At 38.6% G+C, this 18,508-nt stretch overlaps 1 protein-coding gene across 1 annotated transcript; it reads left to right on the top strand.

The window, feature by feature from the left end:
* The first annotated feature begins 899 nt into the window (after positions 1-899).
* On the top strand, positions 900-12,748 carry LOC105445936 (39S ribosomal protein S18a, mitochondrial). The gene is made up of 5 exons (XM_030999491.1): positions 900-1,104; positions 8,298-8,329; positions 11,138-11,239; positions 11,875-11,998; positions 12,534-12,748. The coding sequence occupies exons 1-5, from the start codon at positions 924-926 to the stop codon at positions 12,614-12,616; spliced, it is 522 nt and encodes a 173-aa protein (XP_030855351.1). The 5' UTR covers positions 900-923; the 3' UTR covers positions 12,617-12,748.
* Positions 12,749-18,508: the final 5,760 nt, after the last annotated feature.

The raw sequence follows: 18,508 nt of genomic DNA on the forward strand, positions 1-18,508 counted from the left end.
CGGACAGTATAGAAGACAATCATCAGCAAAGAGTCGGATTTTGGAAGAGATCCCATCTATTATGTCATTGATGAAGGGGGCCGAGAACTGTGCCCTAGCTGCGGTACCCCAGAGGTGACTGGAACCCATTCAGATGACTCTCCATCTACAACAACACGTTGTAACCTTTCAGTTAGGTACACCTGATCCATCTGATAAGGTTGTCATGGATCCAGGCGCGTACGCAGGGGGGGGGGGGGGGGGGTTTGGGGGGTTAACCCCCCCCCCCCTTTGGTAATTTTATGTATGTAAACCCCCCTAAAAAAAACAAAAACCCCCCTTTTGAAAAAAAAAATTATGCCCACGGCCGTCCTAAAAAAGGTGACCTTACCCCCCCCCCCCCCCAACTGAGCAAAATGTCAAATTTCCAAATTTCGATACCAAAAAAAAAAAAGTGACCTCTTACCCCCCCCCCCCCCCCCCCCCTGCTTAGAAATTTTCGGACCGATTTATAAATGTTAAACCCCCCCCCCCCCCCCCTTGAAAAAATCCTGCGTACGCGCCTGCATGGATCCCATAGGAGCTTATGGAGGAGGCGGTTATGGGGAACACGGTCAAAGGCTTTGGAGAAGTCTAATGCAACTGCATCAACTTGCTCTTAGGCTGGTCTAGAGAGTGTGCAACATCTTGAGATGTAATGATCAACTGGGTCTCACTGTCCGAAAAAATATCACGCCAAAGAGGGAGGAAAGAAAGAAGGAAAAATTAGGGGAAAAAAAAAAAGATTTCCAACCGACCGACCCATGTTTTGTCACGTAAAGGGCAATCAATACAACATCTTTTTTATCTAGCCAAGAAGGGTAGGTGCAAACCGCAACCTTTATTGGTCGCTGGTTTCAAAACGATGCTACGTAGGTTCGGAGGGTAGGGAGGTTCATGGTTAGATGCGACCGTACCATTTGATCAAGATGAGTTCCGTTCAAGCTTTGACACGTACTTTGACACGAACTTTGACAATATTTCATCGATCATGCAGGCTAGATAGAAAGAGAATTTGGGGAAATTTTTATTTTAAAGCATTTTCCTCAAATTTATCTCCTTTTATGGCTGAAAAGTATAGAAAAGGTGAGACAATCGTTAATAAATTGTTTAATATTTTAAAGTTCAGTCCCACTTGTTGAAATTGTTGTCTGGTTGTTAGGTCTACCCACGTAGCTGCATTATCCTGGCTGTGTATTAAAGATGAAGTTGAGTTCTGGTCATGCGATTGCATTGTGCTGTGCTATAGATTCTCAAAATTTCAAACACTGTACAAGATTTCACTAAAAAATCGGTACTTTCGTGACAATTGATGACACCACAATTTTTGCAACTTACCGATGTTGTTAGAAAGAATAATCTAAAAATTCAAATTGTAAAAAAGTATTGACTAGACTAGAGACTAGGCCTAGGTCCTAGAGAGGTCTAGGCCTAGGCCTAGAGACAAGTAGATCTAGATGAGTAGATCTAGAATCTAGACTTCTAAACTATCTAATTTTGCTTACAGCCTCATCGGCATGATTGTGTACATAGATCCTATGTGTGTATTGACTATTCATGTGAGCAAATGCTGCCTATTAACATGTAGTGCAGTGCTAGAGGTCAATTGATATTAGCATTAGCATTGACTCGTGCTTTGCTGCAGTGGGCCTACCTGACAGGGTACTCATAATTTATCATGGCATACTTGATAGAAGTCTAGTTAGAATCTATAGTTAGGAAGGCCAATGCCAAAATCTAACTTTTTAATTACTAATTTGTTTATAATAAAACAATGATTAAAAGAAAGCAATTTCTTTCACTATTAAAGACAACTCGCCCATCTGCCGACTCCAGAAGTTCCATAAAATAGGAGATATCCAGCTCTTAAGTAGGCCCTTCCTTCTACGCCTAGCCGTACGTAAGAGCCTTGAAACAATCAATTTCATGACCTCGAAATTACGTTGAGAATTAGACAGGCCTGAGGGAATAGGCGTGTCATTGCCCAGACAACAAGTTCAAAACTTTGTACGAAAGTAGATTCATCATCAGCGGCTAGCCTTGAATCTGTCGCACACACCGAACCAGGCAAGCCGCAATACAGGCTGAAGTTGAAATCGAACCATCGATGTACGTACAACTACTAGATCTACAAGTAAAAAAAGAAGGAAAGAACTAGATCTAATTCATTAATATTTACCTTAGATTGTTATTCCAATATTCCAATGACTTGATTTCCTCATGAGTGTAATGATTTCAGGCCACTGTAGTGTACAATCAACTAGAACGACCTCCAAAATCCAAGTCACAGTGAGATTGACACATTAATCCAGAATGATACTAGTCTATGTACATATGATATGCATGCATGCATATTATCGCATCGCATATATTGCATGCGTAGTTGGATCTCTCTCTCTCTCTCTCTAGCTATACGTAATACTAACTATGTATCATCCACTACATGTTGCAATCATACCCAATCATGACCTTTCACCGACCCCTTTCATCCACTTTCATCCACTTTTCAATCTGAGTATAGACTGCTCACGTAGACATTTTTTTACTGAAATATCTTTTTTAACATTTCTCATGCATGATTTAATGCGCAAGCTCGACACTCGTGTCTAGTGCTTTGAGAATAAGGTCCTGCGTCTGAGACTACGCAAGATTTGTCTGGCGCGTAAATTGACCGGAGCTCATACATATCTATAATAATAATACGCTAAGGCTCCGCGGGGGGCGCGACGTCTCGGCGAGCCTTTGTATTCTATTGTTTTTTAATGAGATCGCCGACCGAAGTTGGTGCGGCTATCTCCTCCTGAACCCTCCCCTCGGGATACCCGTGCCCGGTGCCATCGTCCGCGGGAGAGTTTACTCTGTGGAATTGGCTATACTCCGCCCGAGGTCCTCCTCCGTGTCGACGTCCAGGGTGAAAAAAGACACGATATGCATAATGCAGGATATGCGTGACGACAGAGATACCTCATGGATATTCAACATTGCATCCGTAGACACACGACCGATGACTATCCACTCACATTAAGTTGCGTATTAAATGCACTATGCACAGGGTCGGGATTACCCGAGTAAAGCATCTTTCTATAGGATGTGCTTTGTTGTAGCTAGGATGTGCTTTGCATGTAGTAGCTGCACAAGAGATAAACGGGGCTTACCGTCGACGTCCAAACTTAGAGACCTATTTCCATCATGATTGCCGCGATTTTTATATAGTTTTCGTGAATGGAGGTATGAAATCAAAGCTTATTTTGTGATTATTACGGCCATGTATACTCAATTTTGATTATCATTTTCTAAAGGAAAGTTTTGACAAGAAAACCATTGGACTGACAATTCAGTCGCAAGCTAACTTCAGTCACCACACATCACAGTGCAGTAACTCCAGGAATCTCCAACACAGGCACCGGGCACCGCAGGCGTCCGAGGCCTGCGGCGCCGGTGTTCGAGCTTCATGGAGTTACGCTGGAGTGTTATGTGTGTGAGTACAGCTGAGCTGAGCTCGAGTCGAAGAGATTTGACACTTTGAAATTGTTATCTGTTGGTTTGCATCATTATTGCCGCGATTTCAATATAGTTTCGTGAATAGATTTACGAAACCTGAGCTTAGAATTAGTAAAAGTATAATGTCTACGCTTTTAAACGACTGTCTGATTTTCTTGTGAAAATTTTACTTTGAAAATAATTATCGAAATTTATGGTCAGAAATAATCACAATCTAGGGTCTATTTGTTACAGTTCTTGCATCAAATCAATGCATGAAAACTTAGTTATTGAACTAGAAAAATGTTTTTTTTTTAAATAGACAATTATGAAGAAGGAAACCTGAAACCCTGAGTTGAGTGTATATTTGTTTCAAGGGGCCATAAACCCCCAAAAGCTCGGGGGTTACGTTCTTCAAAGTTGGGGGGGGGGGGGGAGAGATCAGATCGCAGCGAGTTGAGTGTATATACAATATAGAAGTGGGGTCCACGGGTTTCAAGGGGCCATAAACCCCCGAAAGCTCGGGGGTTTTAGGCGTTTAATTAGGGTCAGATGAGCATATTTTTAATACTTTATTTGTGACACTTGCGGGTCACTAATTGGCGTGGGGTCAATACGTAGAGTTGCGTAGTGTTGCTACCAACTACGCTGGCCTACCGGTATGTTACTATATGCTGAGGGACAGAAAGGGGTACGCAAGATGAACGAAAACAAGTCAACATGTTTAATTTTTTTCGCGTACTTTCAGCGTAGAAACTTGATGCAGAAAGTACGTCTTTTTACACAACACTATGCTACCCTACGCCAGATCGTCAAAGCAGTAAAAGCTTTCCACACACCTGTACTCCAGCCTACGCATAACCTACGCAGGGACTATTTTCCCATTAATACGCAGCCTAATTTCTGCGTAGTCGGTACGCCACACTACGGAACTCTACGCAGTTCCAGTGGCTTAAAGAATAACTACCGGTACAGTTGGATCGTTTTTTGTTTTTTTTTTACATAAGGCCAAAATTAAAAAAAAACATGTTTAGCGTCCTGTTTTTTCTGAAAAATGGGAAGGAGGAGGCCCTTTTTTTTTTTTTTTTTTTTTTTTTCTTTCAAAATGGCTGCTCCGTACATTTTCCCTGACATTCAGGCTATTTTTCAAGATGGCAGCCGACAATTTTTTTCTTTTCTTTTTTAAGATCAGAAATACATTTTAGCAGTGCTTTTCATGTTTTTTTCTTTTAAAAAAAAAAAAATCAAAAAAAAATTCAAAAAAAAATTCAAAAAAAAAAAAAAATAGGAGAGGCGGCCCCCAGAAAGGAAGCGGGTGGGGACGCTGTTTTTTTTCTATCAAAAAATTCAAAAAAAAAAAAAAATTCAAAAAAATTTCAAAAAAAAAAAATAGGAGGCGGCCCCCAAAAAGGAAGCGGGCGGGGAAGCTGTTTAAAAAAAAAATATATATAGGAGGTGGCCCCCAAAAAGGAAGCGGGCAGGGACGCTAAACATGTATATTTTTTTAATGGCCTGAATGGCAAATAAAGTTCTCGGTGGTTTTAATTTAGACAGTCTCTATATATCTATTTACACCCCCCGCCCCCCTCTAGAATCCCGCGGATTTCCGCGGGTCCTGCTAGTTCATATTATGATGTAGCAAGACCTCTATTTGGGGCTGGAACAATGACATCTCTGTTCACAGTTTTCCTTCTCAATTAGAGATGGCTGTAGCTATCGGCCTCAAACCAATGCAAGATTGACATAAACATCGTACTCTATCTACCTGCGAATGTGCAGTTTTTAAAAATCTGTATTTAAAAAGATACAATCTTTTTTCTTTATATTTTCTAGTTGTTAAAAGTGACATTTGTGCACATCTGATATGTTAATCTCTATCAAAAGTTCTTTGACTTAATACTGATTCCATATTTTTAGACTCTACCTTCAGCCAATGAGAAGGATTTTAGTGAGCAACCCTCTGCGCTCTCTAGGATTCTCTTGTGTGCGCGTTATGTTCGTCTGCTACCACAATTATTGGATTCAAATACGTCAAAATCTGCAAGATCGTCAACAAATGGTGAAAGACCGTTACAGATCCGTGTTTATAGGAGTGAAGAATTGTATTTTTGTTATATATGTTATTCAATAGATATTTTTATTTTGTTTTTTTTCTTCTGGTAATTTTCTGACTTGGACGACGAGCACACAAATCGTAGGCGTAGAAGCCTTACGCCCGGGCATTGGCCTCCCTATTATAGTATAGAGTACCGAAGCTGTGACGTCATAAAAATCAATTTTTAGAATTTAAGAAATTCTAAAAATATTTTTTTGATGACGTCACACTTCACCACTCTATAGAGGGTTTTTAAATGTGTGGGTATAGGAGGATAACCCCCCCCCCCCCACTATTTGTCAAATAAATTTTGTGTGTGTGTGCTAAAAAGTAGAAAGAAGACCTAACCCCCCCCCCCCCCACTGAACGAAATATCGGTAGGCCTAATTTTCAAATTTTTGGAACAAAAAAAAAAATTAAAATGTGCTCTTACCCCCCCCCCCCCCCCTTTCAGTGGCCGGCTGAGTCGTTGCAAAATTTTCAGCGCGATTTTCAAAGAGAAAGAGAGAGAGAGAGAATCAAGGCTTATTAATTGTATGAACAAGAGAAGGAACAGCAGAATTTTGATACCGGCTAGTCTGGGGGCTATTTTTTCTAAGAACTATCTCCACCCGCGCATGCGCACATGGTTATTTTCCTTAATCTCATAAATACCGGTATATGGTTAATTTCGTCAAGACTTGTCAGCATCGTAGCTAAATAAATAAATTTGCTTTCCCTTCAAGAATCTGTCCTGTGTGGCATGATATCAAAGTAAGGTCTACAATTACAATTGACAAATGAATGATGCTATTTAGAAACCTGATCATACCGTGTGTTGCAATGGCTCACACACTGAACTGAAAAGACATGGGATCAAGGAAACGCCAGAAGCAATACAATGTTTTATATTCATAAATTTGTTCATACCAAATTGAATGAAAGAAGGATAACAAAAACAAATTATGGAATTTTTCAAAATAATATCAATTCAATTCAATTTTGGTTTTATTGTAAGAAAAATGAATATGGCTCAAGTCTGGAGACTAATATCGTCATATTTGCAGTAAAATACATAAAAAAATGAAATAAGCTAATGTTGAATTTAATTGGATAAATGTAAATAATATTAATGGTACAGTGGAAGCCGATAGTCAGGAAAAAAAAAAAAATTTCTATGACAAAAAATAAGTCCATTCGTAACAAAAAAAACGGGCAAGTCACAACTGTAAATTAGAAGTTGCACCACAAAAAAAAGTTTTAAAAAAGAGTTATACAAAAAAAGTGAAAGAATAAAATAAAAAAATAATGAATTATTTTCAATCGCCAACGCAGGCGAAAAATCACATTGCAGGCAGGCAACGGGAAACTCAATATTGAGTTATAAGGGCCTTACCGACCATTTGTCTGATTTTTGGCCCTTTCGTATTTGGTTGAAGAAGTACAGTTAAATGTCTAAATCACATCTTTCAAGAAACTTCTGGTGGTATCCAGTCTTCTCCACTGCACTTTCTCTCATTTAATGACATGTTTTGCTGTTACAAGTTCTTTGTGTCTAAAAGGCTCTTTTCACTGATATCCAAGTTACCAAGCTGCTTCACCATGTCAAGATAACTGATCAGAAGCTTCAGTATAAGAGGTTGAATCTGCATAAATCTGTAATTCAAAATGTGAAAGAAAAAATGCATTGCTAAGTTCTGAATAAAAGGTTGCCCATAATATAAGACAGATTTATTCTGAATGTATGTTTGGAAAACATACAGTTTACTACGGTACAACAAAAGTGGCCTCAGTTTTCATTATATAATTTTAGAAATGTAACTTGATGTTTGTTTTCCATGTTTGTATAATTATGCATTTCTTAATAAATTAAAGCCGAATTCAGTACCATTGGATGATATATATCATTTACCAGCATATATTTACATGCCAATACATGCTCTGTCAATGTTGTAGCGGCAATATTGCTGTTGCTGTTGAAAATACAGTCATTCAATTCAATATGCTTGATATACATGTATGTATAACACTTACACTGATAGTAAAGTCAATATATCGCAATTAAAAAGGGTATTGAGTACCAGAGCCAGCGTTTAAAAATGCTTACTTTTCAAAAATTGTTACAGAATTCAATCTGCTATCAAAAGTGATGAAATTGCTACCCATTTTGTCGGCCTTGATGAGCCTGCTTTTTTGCTGGTACCATTTGTGATGTAGCAAGTTGGGCTAATGAGCAAGAGCGCTCCCAGGCTAAAAAATAATCTTAATGATAATAATGATTAAACATTGCAGAAATTTTAATGCATGATAATAACAATAAATGTGAAAGACATGCAGGTCTAAAATAATGTGCTATCCATAACATGTTTTGAGTAGTGCCCAAGAGAGAAGGCAACTTAGTATGATACTGTTGCTACGTCACTACCCTGAGAGATCGGGCCAGAAGCCAAAAGACAATTGGGAGGTTACTTGACACATAAGTTATATGATATGCGTCAGTATGGTGTACAGTGTAATCACGAACAAAATCTCATTACCAAAATTTTGATAACAAAATTTTATATGATTGTCTATTTAAATCTTAATGATCACGTAGATCTTATTTTCCTGTGGACCAGTATATGCATGTAGCCATTGATTAAACTATTGTCATCTCTTATTGTTCATCAATTTGTGAGTGAATCAGTTTACCGGGTTATTCATATTTTTCTGATTTTATTTACAGTTAATGAGAAGGCTGTGGGAGATACATTGGAGGTAAGGCTAGCCGCTATCATATTGTGTGTTAATCATTTAATGAATAATGATTGGGTGGATCAAGGGGGAATGCAAGGTATGTGCCTCCCTGCAATTTAAGCCAATCTGGCGTGTCTTGGATTAAACACACACAAATGTGTACCCCCAACCGATTGTGTCTCCAGCTTGCAGCTCTTTTAAACCACATGTTGCAATACTTATGATAAGCCAAAAGAATGATCATACAGTTTTTGAGTATTTGGAATTGGATCCTATTGTATACATAAAAACATACAATATCAAAATAACATATATACAACATAATGCAACGTAATAATGATAAAAATAAATATATACAAAACAAATGCAACAAACACTAAAAATACATATGAAATATTTAAAGTGGACAGGATTACTCATCAATGGCTCTTGATTCCCAGGGAATAATTTTCCTGGTATCGCATCGCAATTTGCTATGCATTTTTGCATGACTGCTATCAGGGCTCAAATTAATTTTTTGTCCACGGGGGCTCTTCCCCCCCAAAAAGAGCCCCCGTGAGCCTTCTCACGGGGGCTCTTTTAGTACTGACGGGGCTCTTTTTTATACAAATATCCATTGAATTGGTACCTATGATACTCCTCAATTATTTGCTATTTCATCATTATTATTTCAATCAGCATTTTCCCTCTTACAAATTTACAAGCTACATAGCTGTTACTGGCCTGTGTATATAATATATAATTATATACGCATACAACACTGATCTTTATGATGTCTTTAACGTGACATATCTTCTTCTCCCCTTGCAAACGAGAAAGAAAACAAAGTCATTAAAAGGGATTGGCGACAAATAATGATTGTGATTCAAATTGATGCGAATGTTTGTTTGAATAAGCACTGCTTTTTACCCGAATCTTATTTGTAAAAAGAACTTTTACAAATCTCAGCCATGCTTACTGAGTTGAGACGTTCCATTCAATGTAAAATACTCATTAAAGAATACACTTCTCCTATTTAAATCTGAAAGTGATCTTACAACAAAGTGGCAGATTTGCATGGCTGAGATTTGTAAAAGTCGTTTTTACAAAGAAGATTCTGGTGAAAAGCATTGCTTATTCGAAAAAATCCTTGCATCAATTTGAATTACAATGATTATTTGTCGCATGATCCTTTTATTAAATAACCTTGTTTTCTTTTTTGTTTGCAGGGGGAAAAGAAGCTATGTCACGTTAAGAAATCATAAAGATCAGTTGTATTATGCGTATATACATTATGATACCAGAACAAATGTTGATTATCAGAATGTCATTTTGGAATACCTCTATACAAATACCACATTGTCTTTAGCCCGTATCAGTATTAGTATGATCCAAAATAAAGCTATTATTCTTTATTTAATTCAGTATAATGCTTTTCCTCAAAAATAGTTTTGCCATTTTGTTAGGGTTGAGACGCTAAGAAATGGTTTCAAATGTACATTACACGAACCCTGAACCATTGCAAAATGAAGGAGGTTCTCTCTCTCTCTCTCTCTCTCTCTCTTTACTTTAATCATGCATTATCAACTACATATAAAGCAGCAACCACTTAGGGTTATCTGAGATAGGTGAAAGTAAGAGTTAAAAAGTAAGTCATGCTAAAACGGCGCTTCACTTCCCCCCCCCCCCCCCATGAAAAAAATAAAATAGATTAGTAGTCCTCCTCTCCAGCATCCCCCCCCCCCCCCGTTTTAATATCACATTTTCACTTGGCAGCCCAAGGGGGCCGGGGTGGGAGGAGGGGGTTAAACCCCTAACCCCCCCCCCCCCCCCCCCCCCCCCCCCGTAGATCTGCCCATGTTACCATATCATTCCACGACATCTTGGTCTTCCTCTTCTTCTCAATAGGGACTTTTAGATTTGCGTGGACGTGGACGTTTTACGTCCTTTTAAGGCACTGGCAGTCACATGTGACGTCCTTTTAAGCACTGGCACTGCCTTAAAAGGAGGTCACACGTTTCAGTCCACGTTCCCATCGTGCAAATCTAAAATCTAAAAGTCCCTAATATTGATTTACTGGTCTAGGTTCATTATTTGCTAGTCATTTGAAATCACCAGATTTCAGCGGGTTAACGCTTTCACAACGAAAAACTTCTCCATGACCATGTTTCTGCCCTTGCGCGATCGCCTCCAGCTCCAGCAGACATAGCGCGGCAGCGTGCACACGTACCGCTGTAGGCCTATAACCACTGCTGACGGCGGCACTGCACTGTGAGCTGAATCGGTAATAATATAGGCCTACTCATAAAACAAGAAATCTTGCACGCTAATCTAAGTTCCATTTCATTTGAAAATTGAAACTCAATATTGTGTTAAAGTTATAACAGAAAAGATAATCTTTATTTCATAATTCCACGGGGGCGATTTTTAATTTTGCAATCGCCCCCGTGAGCAACCTGACGGGGGCGATTATGTAGCTCACGGGGGCGAATCGCCCACCGCCCCCGTGTATTTTGAGCGCTGACTGCTATACAAAATATCTTTTGTGTAGCAGTTTTCTTCCATAGAAATGTACAGAATTTCACTTGAAATATTTATCCATCGGCTGAAATTGCTAATCAAAAAATTTGAGGAAAATTATTCCCTGATTCCATATACACGGTATACTTCTTTAGATTACGTTTGAAATTCATAATAGATAACATGTGTAATGCTTGTACAAGCCATTGTTTTATTTGAAGAAGAAAAAAAAGCTTTGCAAAAGAGATGCATTATATGTGCAGGTGTGTGTTCATAAAAGAAATCTACCATATCAAATGCCTTTTGACCTTTTACTCTTCAAATGCACAGATTGAGGCATTGTATGAAGAACCAGGGGTCAATTACTCCCCAATTGATAATCCACATGGTGCTTGCCCGATATGCAGTCGAAACCTACACATTACATACAAGGTGAGTTTAACTTCCTGATAAAGTTTGTTTATGCGTTTACAAAATAAATAACACTCATTAGTCTGATCGCCATTATCGAGCATGACAATGAAAATGACAACGCCGATGATTTTTATTTCTGTAATGGGCCCCTTCTGGGGCATGGAAGAAATACAGTTGAATAGTACAAGTATAATGTTCAACAATGATATATTTTTTTTTTAAACACAGAAAATCTTTAAAAACAAGAAAATCTTTGGCAGCGAACAACAACAAAATGAAGGCAAGCTTTAAGATATACTTTAAAAAATATGAAATTTTAAAGCTTTTTATGCTTGCTTGATTGCACCTTCAAAAATTCATAAATTTCTTATTTTCAGTCGGTCTTTGCTCAAACTTTCGCTGACCTGTTTCTCCCATTTTCTCTGCTTCTGTGGTGGATTTCCCCTTGAACCATTTGTATTTGGCAATTCCAGTGTATCTGGTAATTTGTTGTCCCATACGCATGTATTGTGTAGTTTCGAATACAAATTGATATCCAATGTGTAATTTATCTTTTTTTGTCTGATTTGAGCTATGGACTCATATAATATACAATGACCAGATATACCAGAATCTCAGATGTTGTCCTACTATAAATCATTGCCATTGAACAGGATGTGCTGATACTTAGCCAGTTTGTGGACAAGGACGGAAACGTGCTCTCAAGGGAGCTAACTGGAGTTTGTGCTAAACAGCAGCTACACTTACGAGAATGTGTGGAACGAGCAATGGCTGCAGGTAATCAAAGCCATTTTGACCCATATGTCACTAATGACATAAAATATTGATATTTCTTATGAATGCAACCCTTTCCATACCTTGGGTGAGACCAAACATCACGTAAAATAATCTTCGTAACACTGTCACATATATGTTATCATATGGGACAAGGAAGAACCGTACGGTATACATTGCCTTTCTACATTATGCTCTACAGTACAAAAGAACTTGTCAAATGCTGTAGAAAAATCTCCACTTAAGAACAAGGTTTATCTGTGATTGTGACTAATTATGATATTGATTTCATTATGTTGATTACAGTTTGTACCGTACCGTTTGTGGAAAATGTTAAGAATAGCTCATGTAGTGAGGATTTTCTTCTTGAACCCCATGGCTATTGGAACAAAGTATTAAGACTATGGGACTATAGATTAAAATCTACTGATTTACACCGTCATGATTTACAGCAGAAATTTAAACTATGATTGATTTTAATCATCAAGCATAGATTGTAATAGAATTAACCAATTTATATTTTATTTCCCCAATCTAGACCTTCTTCCAAATCACAGACCGAGCCACTTACCGAGTCCCCAAGAAAAGGAACCAGGAAAAGCGGTATTTCATAGATTTTGATTGAGAGGAATGCCATGGAGTGTTTGGATCTAGGGAAGAACCATTTACATCCTGTCAGTGCAGCTATACATGGACATTGCTATCTCTCACTTGGCATCTTAAATTGAGGGAAGACTATCAGCATACATCAAAGAAAGGAAGAAGGGACATGGTATTCAGTAAAAAAAGTTTACCTATGGTCTAATATGATTTGGGTAGGGTTCATCACTACAGGTATTAGCTTCAGACATGGTGATAGTATGTATCACAATAGAGTGGTGAAGTGTCACGACGTCATCAAAAAACTATTTTGAGAATTTCTCAATTTTTACTTCATTTTCGGAAAGAGCCTCAATAATAATGTCCAAATGTCGAAAATCAATTGAATGCGTTAGTATTGGCTGAGATATGACCATCTGAAATTCTGAATAAATAAATTTCTAATTGAAATTCAGTGTTAATTTGCTCCAGTTCATAAAATTACTGACCAGAGGAAATAACACTATCATAACTCTATTTATTCAGATGGTCATATCTCAGCCAATACTTGACATATTCAATTGGTTTTCGACATTTGTACATTATTATTGAGGCTCTTTCGTAAAAATTGAAAAATTCTGAAAATATATTTTTTATGATGTCACAGCTTCGGTACTCTATAGGAAGATGATGTGGGCCATGTTGCATAAAGCTTAGCATTGATGCTAACTGTACTATTTGATTTGATTGACTGTTTGGTGACGTTGCCATGGTAATTGATTTTGATAGCAAAGTTACCACCAGTTGTAATTTGTATGTAACAGAGCCCAGATTAGATTTTGGGATATGTAGGTCAAAAGTCAGAGGTCATGGAGGTCAATTTCTGAAATTACAGGGTTAAAGATAAAGACCAGTTATGGTCATGCGACTGCATTGTGAAAGAAACGTTGTGGAATCGACCAGAAAAGGTTTATCATCTAGCATATAAATATTGGTGTGTACTGCAAGGTTCTGGAATCATCAAAAGGATAAGAAATTTGGCCCAGTCTTGGTAAAGTTACAGGCACTGTAACAGGCACTGTACACAGAAAAATGTATATGGGACTACGTGACACATGCGCAAACGTGTACGCAGGGGGGGGGGGGGGGCTAAACCCCCCTTCATTTTTTTTTGGGGGGGTGTATTTTGAAGCAAAACCCCCCTCCCTTTAATTTTTTTATTTAATTTTTTTTAATGCAAATGGGTGACCTAAGAAAGGTGACCCTACCTCCCCCCCAACAGAACAAAATGTCGATCAGTCAAATTTTCAAATTTCGAGACCCCCAAAAATACAAAAATAAGAAATATATGTCCTCTTACTCCCCCCCCCCCCCCCCCCCTCAATTTACATTGAGAATGTTGTGATTGGATTGTTACTCTGTTTTTTCCTCATCATTCTGTTGAGGGAACTGTTTTCAGTTAACCTATGTTCATGATGTGAATGTGATTATATTTCATGCACTAGAAATCTGCTTGAAAAGATGTATGCTGTATTTTATACAGTCAATAAATGTTTCTATATCAAATGAAACTGAAACTTGTACATTGCAGTTTAAACATCTGTGTTGCATGGTGTAAATGAGAGAGAGAGAGAGAGAGAGAGAGAGAGTGAGAGAGAGAGAGGGAGAGAGAGAGAGAATGAGAGAGAGAGATGGAAAATTAATCTGAATCTGAAAAAAAAATGGGAGAGGAGAGAATAATGGATAAAGACAGAAAGTGCATATGAGAGAGAGAGAGAGAGAGAGAGAGAGAGAGAGAGAGAGAAGGGGGTGTCGGGGGATAAAGCATAGAATGCTAATACTGTGTATATGGTGAGAGAGAGAAAAAAAAAAGAATAAATACAGTATGAGAGAGCAAGAGAGACGGGGAGCATAGACTAAGAATGCTAATGATGTGTACAGCTTGAGAGAGATAAATAATGGATAAAACCACCAAGTGTATCAGAGAGAGAGGGGAATAAAGGATGTAAAATGATTAATTTAATAATATTTAATAATAGAGTAATAGTCCACTCCAAACTTTATTAAACCGAAACGAAAATTCTTTTTGCCCAATTGATCGTGAGCCCGGCAGCCACTGAGCAGCGCCAGATCGACGTTGCTCTATCCCTTATTGTTGAACGCCAAAACAAGGTAGCAACAACTCCCATCTGTGTATAACCTAAAATGCATACATGCCAACTGTTCAGATTAAAGAGGAACATTCCTCTTTTTGGGAGAAGATAATTATCATTTTAATGCAGGTGTTCCTCTTCCTGTACAAATTTGTCTGTAGTATTGAATAGGAGAGTTAGGATTGTTCCTTTTTTTTTTTGAAAATAGCATAATTTGTACAGATTTCTGATTTCAAATGTTGGCATGTATGAAAATGTGAAACACAATTGGCTTGCATACATGCAATTTTTGTCTGAAGTAGTATTGGGGTTAAGAGTCTTATGAAAGAAATAGACACTGTTTTGCTGGTAGAGTAGACTAGGGTAGCAATTTCCTGATAGTGTAGTGAAATCATATATGTCCGTCCTTGGTCCCCTATTACAAAGACGGGAAGACGTACTGGTACTCTGAAAGCAACCAAGAAAAAAATTGGGATATAGTTGGGGAAGAGTAAGTTTTTGAAGAAAAGTGAGTGAGAGTAATTCAATGATTATCAATGTCCTTGCTTAACTGAAAAGTAACATTTTATTTTTACATTCTACATTTTATTTTTGGGGTAAGAATTTTGTCCGGGGGGGGGGGGGTGCATACTGAACCCCTTGCCGCCTTCAAATAATATACTATAGTGATCCCACATTTACAAGTAGAGCAGCCCATTTTCATTGGGAACCTACATATTATTATGATATCACGAAAATGGTGAAACTATGTTGTTACTTGTAGAAAAAAATGTTTGTTGTTTCAACAAATCGTTTCAAGGATAATTATGTCACTAGCCTATCAAGTTGATTTGAATGAAATGCCTTGCAAGAGTGAATGCCTTCAATGGTTATCATAACCACTTACGCATAGATAGAAGTTTGTTTACATGTGCAGATTCGGGGGAAACACTTTCCAATCTATGCAGACACTCCGTAACTATGATGCCATGTCGGTACCTGAGCTTTGCATGGGACCCTGCTATACTTTGTACATATTGACTACCGTATTCTATGATCTATATTCTATATTTCTGTAATTGCTTTTAACCATTGGTAAAGACTCTTCATAAAAAAACTATGGAATATTATTACCATTACAGTGGCGGATCCAGGGGTGGGCCGAAACGGCCGCGGCCCCCCCCCCCTATTGGCGAAGCAAAAAAAATTGAGAAGGAAAAAAGAGAAAGAAAAAAAGAAGGAAAAAAAGGGGGGAAAAGGAGAAGATAAAAGAAAAGAGAACAAAAAAGTAAAGAAAAGAAAGAGAGAGTTCAAAAAAGAGGAAAGAAAAAGAAGAGAGGAGCCGGGGAGAAAGAAAGACAACGAAATGGCACTAAAAATTAGTGACAATGGCAGTAACGACGAATAAGGGAAAGACAAAGGGAAGGGGGGTGCGTGAAGGCGGATGCATTGAGGAGAGGGGGGGGGGGGGAAGGGGTGACTGGCCGTATTCTTATTTTTAGGTTATGCGAAACTGAGTCGAAATTATGCTTCTTTTCAAAACAATCTTAGCATGCTTGTTTATGTTAAGCCGGAGTGCATGAAAAGGTTAGTGTAGAAACACTTCTGAAAAGGCCGCGCCCGGCCCCTCCAAAGAACGGCAGAATGGTAATCTATAAATTATGGGGTCATTCTTGATGGCTTTGGAGTCGTTATTAAGGAGGGGGCCGGCCCTACTCAAATGGTAGTGACTGTAACGATGGATAAGGGAATAAGGAGGAAGGGATGCACATGCAGGCGCGTATACGCAGGGGTGGAGGGGGGAGGGGGAGGGGGGAGGGGGGAGGGGGGTCGAACCCCCCTCAAATTTTTGTCAAGTTGGTCCTGATGTGTATAATGCGTAGACTAGGGGTTCTCAAACTTTTTCTTTGACGGTCCAGAAGCGATTTCTATGAAAGCTGTAAGGTCCGAAATGACACTTGTATACTGAAGATAATGAGGCTTGTTTTTGGTCTATATCTGATCCAAGGAGAATTGTTACAGTTTAAAAAAACAGAACCGCCAGTGCTTCCACTCGTTTAAATAGAGTTTCCTGAAAAAGAACACCCAATATCCTGGAATTTGAAAGAATTTTCTTAAAACTTTCAAAATGCCTCTTACTTGGATTTCTTATTTGGATGAATCGCTATGACCAGCGCTCAAAATACACGGGGGCGGTGGGCGATTCGCCCCCGTGAGCTACATAATCGCCCCCGTCAGGTTGCTCACGGGGGCGATTGCAAAATTAAAAATCGCCCCCGTGGAATTATAATATAAAGATTTTCTTTTCTGGTATAACTTTAACACGATATTGAGTTTCAATTTTCAAATGAAATGGAACTTAGATTAGCGTGCAAGATTTCTTGTTTTATGAGTAGGCCTATTATTACCGATTCAGCTCACAGTGCAGTGCCGCCGTCAGCAGTGGTTATAGGCCTACTGCGCCCTTAGTAGCGGTACGTGTGCACGCTGCCGCGCTATGTCTGCTGGAGCTGGAGGCGATCGCGCAAGGGCAGAAACATGGTCATGGAGAAGTTTTTCGTTGTGAAAGCGTTAACCCGCTGAAATCTGGTGATTTCAAATGACTAGCAAATAATGAACCTCGACCAGTAAATCAATATTAGGGACCTTTAGATTTGCACGATGGGAACGTGGACTGAAACGTGTGACCTCCTTTTAAGGCAGTGCCAGTGCTTAAAAGGACGTGACATGTGACTGCCAGTGCCTTAAAAGGACGTAACACGTCCACGTCCACGCAAATCTAAAAGTCCCTATTGAGAAGAAGAGGAAGACCAAGATGTCGTGGAATGATATGGTAACATGGGCAGATCTACGGGGGGGGGGGGGGTTAGGGGTTTAACCCCCTCCTCCCACCCCCGGCCCCCTTGGGCTGCCAAGTGAAAATGTGATATTAAAGCGGGGGGGGGGGGGTGCTGGAGAGGAGGACTACTAATCTATTTTATTTTTTTCATGGGGGGGGGGGGGAGTGAAGCGCCGTTTTAGCATGACTTTCTTTTTAACTCTTACTTTCACCTATCTCAGATAACCCTAAGTGTTTGGTTGCTGCTTTATATGTAGTTGATAATGCATGATTAAAGTAAAGAGAGAGAGAGAGAACCACCATCATTTTGCAATGGTTCAGGGTTCGTGTAATGTACATTTGAAACCATTTCTTAGCGTCTCAACCCTAACAAAATGGCAAAACTATTTTTGAGGAAAAGCATTATACTGAATTAAATAAAGAATAATAGCTTTATATTGCATGATACTAATACTGATACGGGCTAAAGACAATGTGGTATTTGTTTAGAGGTATTCCAAAATGACATTCTGATAATCAACATTTGTTCTGGTATCATAATGTATATACGCATAATACAACTGATCTTTATGATTTCTTAACGTGACATAGCTTCTTTTCCCCCTGCAAACAAAAAAGAAAACAAGGTTATTTAATAAAAGGATCATGCGACAAATAATCATTGTGATTCAAATTGATGCAAGGATTTTTTTTGAATAAGCAATGCTTTTCACCAGAATCTTCTTTGTAAAAACGACTTTTACAAATCTCAGCCATGCAAATCTGCCACTGTGTTGTAAGATCACTTTCAGATTAGGAGAAGTGTATTCTTTAATGAGTATTTTACATTGAATGGAACGTCTCAACTCAGTAAGCATGACTGAGATTTGTAAAAGTTGTTTTTACAAAGAAGATTCGGGTGAATAGCAGTGCTTATTCAAACAAATATTCGCATCAATTTGAATCACAATCATTATTTGTCGC

The sequence above is a fragment of the Strongylocentrotus purpuratus genome, unplaced genomic scaffold (assembly GCF_000002235.5).
Source record: "Strongylocentrotus purpuratus isolate Spur 01 unplaced genomic scaffold, Spur_5.0 spur5_scaffold_5, whole genome shotgun sequence".
Lineage (NCBI taxonomy): Eukaryota > Metazoa > Echinodermata > Echinoidea > Camarodonta > Strongylocentrotidae > Strongylocentrotus > Strongylocentrotus purpuratus.

Coding starts and splice junctions, on each gene's coding strand:
- LOC105445936 (XM_030999491.1), top strand. CDS start 924: ATGCGACCGTACCATTTGATCAAGATGAGTTCCGTTCAAGCTTTGACA. Junction 11,240..11,874: donor ACCTACACATTACATACAAG/GTGAGTTTAACT, acceptor GCCATTGAACAG/GATGTGCTGATACTTAGCCA. Junction 11,999..12,533: donor GGAACGAGCAATGGCTGCAG/GTAATCAAAGCC, acceptor TCCCCAATCTAG/ACCTTCTTCCAAATCACAGA.